The sequence below is a fragment of the Peromyscus californicus genome, unplaced genomic scaffold (assembly GCF_007827085.1).
Source record: "Peromyscus californicus insignis strain IS unplaced genomic scaffold, ASM782708v3 Scaffold_9__1_contigs__length_137607984, whole genome shotgun sequence".
In the NCBI taxonomy this organism is placed as follows: Eukaryota; Metazoa; Chordata; class Mammalia; order Rodentia; family Cricetidae; genus Peromyscus; species Peromyscus californicus.
In genome coordinates, this window is record NW_026294617.1 from 79,857,896 (window position 1) to 79,866,230 (window position 8,335).

Below are 8,335 nucleotides of genomic sequence, written 5' to 3' on the forward strand. Positions count from 1 at the left end.
TTTAACTAACTCCCCAGCAGCTTCCCTGTACCTATGCCAGTGTGAAATACGCAGCTTTTCCCTGGAAGAGCAGCCAGGGCTCTTAACTGCTGAGCCATCTCTCCAGCCCCATCCAACCCACGCTGTAGCAGTAGCACAGGTGTGAGGTACTCTCCACTTCTGCAATGGTGTTTTTCCATCTAAAATGACCTTCAAGTTTTTCTCTAAACCTAAGCTTCATCCTCTAAAGGCTGCAGTAAACCCCAGTCTCTTGCCTTATTTTCCAATGGCTGGGCGCATTACTTACTGGGGAAATGGTGCTTTGCATGACTATGTGTACAGACAGGGTTAACTTTAACATTTTTTTAAGATTTATTTATTTATTATGTATACAACATTCTGCCTCCATGTATGGCTGCACACCAGGAGAGGGCACCAGATCTCATCATAGATGGCTGTAAGCCATCATGTGGTTGCTGGGAACTGAACTCAGGACCTCCTGAAGAATAGCCAGTGTTCTTAACCTCTGAGCCATCTCTCTAGCCCTAACTTTAACATTTTAAAGACCTGTAAAGAAAGTAACATTCATGCATGTCTGTATCCCTCTAAACCCTCTGTGTACCATTGTTACAACAGCATATCATATGTATGTTCAAACTAATTCCTCACAGAATGGTATGGCAAAAAGTTAATCAAACCCAGTAGTTCTGGGTCAGGTGTGGTGGCGCATGCCTTTAATCACAACACTTGGGGATCAGAGGCAGGAGGATCTCTGTGGGTTTGAGGTCAGCCAGAGCTACATAGTGAGACCTTGTCTCAAAAATAAGTATACAAACAAACAAACAGATTAAAACAACAACAACAAAGCCAACAAAACTGGTTCTGGCATTGTGTTTTTTATCCTACTACTTACTAAGATTCTGGGGAAATTCTTTCATCAGTACCTATTTCTTTCTTTTAAGCCAAATGAAGTTCATAAGAGCAGAGAGAGGGTGTTCAGGGCAAAGTGTATGCCACACTGTGTAAGTGCTGCGGGTGAGTTAAAGTTTAGGGAAGGAATTCTTGGCAAAAGCAATAGCTCAGACAGAGGAGAGAAAGCACACAGCATACTCCTGGGATAAGTCAAGTTTCTTCCAACCTCTGTCATGTGATGTCCCTGCGCTCTGGGTCTGTTTTTTATGTGCTATATTCATGAGCTTCTTCTAAATCAATTCCTAAAATTATATTACATTTGTATTTATTTGGGGGGAAGGGTGTGAGTGTGAGGTCAGAGGACAAGTTGTGGGACAATTTGGTCTTCTCCTTCTACCGTGTGGGTCCAGGGAATTAAACTCAGGTCTGCAGGCTTGGCACCAAGCACCTTACCTGCCTGAGCTAGCTTACCAGACCTCAATTCAAAACTTCTTTTGCAAGTAAATCAACATAAAAGTACAATTTATTATCAATGCAGCTATCAGTTGACAGACGGAACTGCCAAAGACACATAAAATATTACAAGGTCAAGTGCTGTCTGGGATGCTCTTGTCTTAGATGACCTCAAAAAGATGTTACAAGGTCAAGTGCTGTCTGGGATGCTCTTGTCTTAGATGACCTCAAAAAGATGTTACAGGCAAGATCTAGGGAGGAGGTGTGAATGTGAAGGGCAGCTATTTTTAGTTTTGTGCTCAATATGTTGGGGTGGGTGCTTTTGTGCTCCACATTCACTGCCATATATTAGCTGGTTCAGTTCAACCAGTACAGCAGCTCGGCCTGCAACCACACCCTCATCTGGATCTGCCTTTTCCTGCTCTGACTTCTTGGCCAGGCAAATGTTTAAGTCTATGATCAGAGGCATCTTTTTCTTTGAGAATGCAGGCAGTGAGAACGGCAGACCCCAGTCAGTTCTGATAGGCTTCTGAACATACCCTGCCTTCCCAACAGCCTGCCCTGCCAAGTCTGAGCCCCAATATCACACATACCAGCTCCTGGAACAATGCATGGTCAGATCTCAACAATGCAGCTATTCATTAGTTATATGCATAATCTCACATCCTAGGTGTTATTTGTCCCGCCTTACAAGCTAAACTATAACACAATCTTAAACAAATATGGAAAAAATATTAGTACTATTCAACCTGAAAATAAGTGCATGTGGGCTTGTGAATTATTCTCTACATTATTTGAAGTGCTTTAAAATTATTTTAAAAATTTTTAAATAGAATGAATAACAAATACAGTGAAATAAAAGTGTTATTAGGTAATGTCTTCTCCCTGTTTGAGAAGGGAAGTGTCAATCAACAGGCAAGAGGTGAAGGCCAGAACAAAGAAGAGCCCAGCACCACAGTGTGTGGTTCTGAACTGAAAATGAGAAACTGATAAACAAGCTACGGTATGGACATTAACAAGGACCTTATGCTGCAGCTGTGAAAAATAAAATACGAAGCTCTGGTGATATTTTGTTTATGCTCTAACAAATAAAGCTTGCCTGGAGATCAGAGGGCAGAGCTAGCCACTAGTTAACAATAGAAGCCAGGCCTTGGTGGCACACACCTTTAATCCCAGCACTTGAGAGAAGGAAATAGGAAGTGACATGGCTAGGCAGAGAGCAGTGATAATGAGGGGTGGAGACAGGAGCTGGGGCTCCTTTCAGGTTGAGGAGTTGGCAAGGTAAGAAGTGGCTGTGGCTGGCTCCTTTGTCTCTCTGATCTTTCAGCATTTACCCCAATATCTGGCTCCAGGTTTTTGTTATTAAGAACAATTAGGATTCGAGCTACGTGAAGCTATTGATTTGTGACTATCGTAACAGGTCCCCAACCTCAGCACAACTGATGCCATGTTGAAAGCATCATTCTTACCTTAGAACCCAGCACATAGGCCCCAACACCTGCCAAAACAGGAAAAACCAAATCCATCAAAGACCTAGTCCGTAGTTCCAGGATCCAGTAAAGTCCCTAACTATCCTAACCTTGCCTTTTGGCTTCTGTAGTTTGGCATCTTGCTAACTGTTCTTGGTAACCAAAGTATGTCAACTAGGATGTGATGTTTGTGAATAAAAGACAAGGGACAGTGAGGCTTGAGGCTTCATGATTTGGGCAAGTTCCCCGTGCAGCTGCTGGCAGGCAAACAGACTTTCTATTGGGTTTGAAGAGTGTCCGTGTGTGTTCTCTGGTGGAGTTACCTCTCAACACTAGCAAGGCGTCTAAACATCACCAAGAGACAAAACTTAGTGGTAATATACATTTCTGCAAAAGAAGGGCTATGTGCATATTTACTTAATGAAAGTTCTGGAAGGATATACACCAAAATGTGCTCCTAGTACACTCTGAAGAACTGTTTTGCTTTTCTTTCTTTTCTCTACACTCTCTCTTTTCCCCCTATGACCATCAAATACTATCTGTGGCATGCCCACAATTATCGAGAATGCAGACATTGGTTTGTCTGAACATTGGTCAAGGAAACCAGAGAGAAGATTACCAACCTGTGTGCCTTTCAGTTTGATTACCTATTGGTCATAAAATAGCTTCCAACTGTGGTAAGGACACAATCTAATGTTCTAAAAACCACCAGGTCTATTTATTTATGCCAATTATTACTACTAGGTAAGGGGCAACTTTAAGAAAACCTTCAAACTGGAATCCACAGGGATAGCTATAAATGCTTATTTAATCGTTCAGTCTATGCTGGCCTCATAGTCATGCTGATTAGATAAAGTATTGAATGTTAAAAACTAGGAAAAAAAAAAAAAAAAAAAACCTCTAAATCTGCAAAACAAGCTTTCCTGACCAGCCACCTCCAAAGGCTCGCAAGGACTGAGAGGTCATTTGCATAAGCTCACTCAACCATTCTGCAGCAGTGAGGTGGTGCCTGGACCAGAGTTCTGTCTACTCTATTCACATCATCTGCTTTCACATTTGTAATGACTTCTTTTGTGCTTCCCTGGAAGGTGACACCACACTGTCAAGAGCTGTGGGTGGCCTTGCCAGGCATGCCATTGGGATCTGTGAAGGCATCAGACTAGACGCTTTCCAAACCACACTTCACTTTCTGAAATATTCCAGACCCTAAGAAGCCCTCTATACTGCCTGGAGTCTCTTGTATGGCCACAGCCTCCCCATGAGGAAAGTACCTAAAGGACTTGCAACTTTATCTGTGTTACACACGTGGGCAGTCCAAGGTAACCATTGTTCCTGAGAATGTAACTGAGGCCAGTGTGGCTCAGGGCCCCGCCCACTACAGCTGGTATAAACCATCAGCCAAAAGTCTCCAGTTCATCATAACCCTCATGAGGCCTGTGATGGCTGTCCTTGGTTGTCAACTTGACTACAGCCGGAATTAACTAAAACCCAAGTGTCTGGGTACACCGGTGAGGGATTTTTTTTTTTCTTAATTAAATCATTTAAAGTGGGAAGGGCCTCTTTTAATCCAGATCTTTTGAAGTGGGAAGATCCACCTTTGATCTGGGCCACACTTTCTGTGGACAGCCTATGTAAAGGACAGGAAAGAAGAAATCTTTTGCTCATTGTTTGCTTGCTCTTGTTTTTGCTGGCAAGTCCATTCCGTTACTGGCATTAGAGCCTATTTAAGATTCTGATGACCAGATGTTCAGCCTCAGGAACTGAACAACTGGATTCTTGGAAGGCAACTGGATTCTTGGAAGGCAACTGGATTCTTGGACCTTCTGTTTGTAGAGAGCCATTGTTGGACTAGCTGGACCACAGCCTGTAAGCTATTCTAATAAATCGTGTGTGTGTGTGTGTGTGTGTGTGTGTGTGTGTGTGTGTGTATACATACATATGTATATATCTATACATATGTATGTATACACACACACACATATATATGTTATGTTCCTCTAGAGAACCCAGACTAATAGAAGGCTCAACCAAGCTCAAGCCCAGGAGCAGCATAAAACTTACTCCAACTCACAGAGAACCCTGCTGACTAGTCATTATGTTTTCACCATTAGAAACTTACTAGATACAAACAGGTTCTCTTTATGGCTGACCCCCCTAGATATGCACAGATTCTCCTCATGGCTGAACCCCTGTGGTGCTGCCGGCTGGCCTTAGACTATGATACAGTTAAGGTCTTCAGGCTGGCCTTAGACTATGATACAGTAAGGTCTTCAGGCTGGCCTTAGACTATGATACAGTAAGGTCTTCAGGCTGGCCTTACACTATGATACAGTAAGGTCTTCAGGCTGGCCTTACACTATGATACAGTAAGGTCTTCAGGCTGGCCTTACACTATGATACAGTAAGGTCTTCAGTAATGCTCATGGTGTGACCCTCATCACTTGCTTATAGCAAGGACTTCATCCCAGCTGGAGGAAGGAACAGGGTGACAGAGACAGCAGCCCACACCTACAAGGCAAACAATCACCCACTGCCAATAACCCTCTAAAACCTGGTAAATACCGACTGTACGTCAATCAAGGGTTAATGAGCCATCAAGATCAGGGGCTTGGAACTCTTCCTTAACAAACTACAGTGACCTACCTCAGTCATTAACAAAAGTATGGGAGGCCTGGGGTGGGCTGTAGATCAGCTGTAAAGCTCTTGTGTAAAAAGCACATGGCTCTAGGGTTGGATCTCCAGCTGGCAGTGGGGGAATAAAAAGTACAGGAAAGTTCACAGGTCAGGACCCAGAATACTGTCTTTTCAGTACCATACTCAAGAAAGATTTATTCTAAGTTGGTGGACACCTGGCTAAGTAAGTAAGAAGATGCTAGCACAGGAAGTGGAATGGGGAGAGAGAGGGGGCTAGAAAGGTCTGCCTGGAGAGGAATTATATACTTGGAATTCCTGGCTAGACAGACTACTACTGTCAAAGAAACTATTATACAAAGATCAGATATCACAGTTACAATTCTATTTCTCTGAATTAACTAATTTTTATTCTGTTAAGAGAATGTTTTCCATATATCACCACTGGAACCATTTTTCTGGCTGGTGGTGAAATCAACTGAATTTTTGAAGGTTTAACCGGAAAAGAGAATCAATAAGTCAACTTTGACCTCACTGCCTCCGGTCCTGCAGGGACATCTTTGCATCGTTGAAGCATCTTGTGGGCTCTGGCTACATCCTTGTCCAGCCAGTACTTCCCCTGGAATAACACCATCACACCTTAACTACTGGCTTAGCTGTCAGTCTGTCTGCCTCATCACACCTCACTTCATCCCAGGAATGCATGCCTCCTGGGCAGGGAGCTAGCTTCACCTTCCAGCCCTGGTGCTAGTGATCAAACCCAGAGGCTTGCACATGCTAAGGCTTTACCACTGACCTGCATCCCGGGAACTAAGAAGCTCAGGCTGGCCTTGAATATGCCTGAAAGGAGAGGCATCCTTCTCCTGCCTCAGTTTCCATAGCGCTGTGATTACAAGAGTGAACCTCTAAGGCACCCTAGAATCACGAGTTTTAGGTTGAGGTGTGCAAATGGGTTCTGGGAATTCTATATAATAAACTACACTCTACAGATGGTATTATTTCCCTGTACCATCAGACCGAAGCTGGCCTCAGGGCTGAATGACCCAGTAGAACTTTAAACCACAGAGAAATAAATCCCGTGCATGGAAAGCCCCCTTCATAGGAAGTCCCCTCGAGCTCAGAGAGGGCCTCGGAGCTCCCACCTTTTGTGGGTCCGCGCCATCTCCGTCTTAGACTGCAGGGTGATAGAGCCACGGGTTAGGGTACCGACTCCCTTTCATTTTCTGCAGCAGACCCCAGGCAATGCTTTTCATCGCTTAACTAGCTAAGTGTCAGCGCCAAGCTCGGGGGGTGACAGCCAGGGAGAGCTCAAGTGGCTGGCCCGCCACCGCGCGGCGCCCGCCCGCCCGCCCCCTCCCGCCCGGCTCTCACGCCATCCCTGGGGCCCCCGGAGCTGAGCGCGTCCCGCGGGCCGCGGGGAGCCGGGGACTCACCTGCAGCAGCACGGCCAGCAGGAAGCACAAGTACATCTGGTAGAGGCCCATCTCGCCCACCGCCTGGAACGCCTCCTCCACCTCCATGGCGGGCGGGCGGCGGAGGAGCGGGCCGCCACCGCGCCCGAGGAGGACCCGGCCGGGCGGGGAGGGCCGAGCCGGCTGGAGGACCCGGCCGGGCGGGGCTGAGGCCCAGGCCCAGGCCCAGGCGGGACCCCGCGGCCCACTTAAACGTCCCCGGGGCGCGGCCGAGATGCACCGCTGGTCGCTCGGGCGCGGCCTTCCCCGCTTCCTGTGTCAGAAGTGACAGGAATTTTCTTTTTGGCGAGCGGTTGGCTGGCGCGCGCGGAAGGGAAAGAGGAAGTGGGTGCGGCGCGGGCGGGCGGCCACGGGGATCCACGGGATCCACGGGAGGGGCCGGGAGCTCCACGCCGCGTCCCGCGGGGCTCGCCGCTGCGCACGAAGCGGAGGGATGCCACCGACGAGAGACGGGGCAGGGGCTCCCGGCTACCAAGTCTGTTGTCCATGGAGTTTGGTTGGAGAGGTATGGGGACAGGTTACCGGTGTGAGTCCCCTCATGCCCCTACTCCTAATCCTGTTCTGTTTTTAACAGTTGCTTACCATTCAGAGTAGCTCAACAAGCGGTTCTCGACCTGTGCATCGCGACCCTTCAAGGGTTCAAAGGCCCCTTCACAAGGGTCACATATCAGATGTTTGCATTACAGTTCATAACAGTAGCAAAATTACAGTTGTGAAGAAGCAACGAAATAATTGTATGGGGTTTTTTTGGGGGGGGGCGGTGTCACCACAACATGAGGAACTGTATTAAAGGGTCACAGCAGTAGGAAGGTTGAGAACCACTGATCTAAACCATCCCTCAGCTTGCCTTTGTTTTCTGTTGGTGTGATAAAATACCATGACAGAAGTAACTTAGGGGAGAAAGAGTTTATTTGGCTCACAATTCCAGTTACAGTCCATTATTGCTGGGAAGTCAAGGCACCAGGAACTTTAGCAGCTAATAACATGACCTCCACGGTCAAGAAGGCAATGAATGAAAGAATATATGCACGCCAGAGATCAGCTAGCCCTCTCCTTTTCTGTCATTCAATCCGGGGCCCAACCCATGAAATGACTACACCCATATTCAGGACCGGCCTTCCTAACTCAACTTCTTAAACTCAGTTTAAAAAGTCCCTCAGAAGCATGTCGGGGCCAACCTAATTTAGACTGTTCCTCGCTGAGACTCCCTTCCCAGTTGAGACTAGGTTTTGATAATTAAAACTACCCCCCCAAAAAAAAAATATAATGCAGAGTATAACTGATGGCCAGGAGGTCCCCTTGTCTGGCCAGCATCCTTGTCGTGCTCCTACAATTTCCCATTAATTATGATGTCTGTTGTTTATTGGTAACTACCTTTTATTGGTCACCTACCTAAGGTGGTTGAATATGGGAGGTTTG

General features: G+C 46.5%; 1 protein-coding gene across 4 annotated transcripts in view; it reads right to left on the reverse strand.

Moving 5' to 3' along the window:
- Positions 1 to 7,477, reverse strand: part of Slc22a15 (solute carrier family 22 member 15) — a 60,019-nt gene extending 52,542 nt beyond the window's left edge. Inside the window, exon 1 of one of the 4 annotated variants that reach the window (XR_008216811.1) lies at positions 6,878 to 7,477. Coding sequence is in view for 3 of the 4 variants with exons in the window: in XM_052732245.1 (XP_052588205.1) it covers positions 6,878 to 6,964 (87 nt within the window). In the remaining variant the exon portion in view is untranslated. Of the gene's footprint in view, positions 1 to 2,813; positions 2,886 to 6,877 lie in introns of those variants that run through there. The other 3 variants (XM_052732245.1, XM_052732243.1, XM_052732244.1) reach the window with 3 other exon arrangements.
- Positions 7,478 to 8,335: the final 858 nt, after the last annotated feature.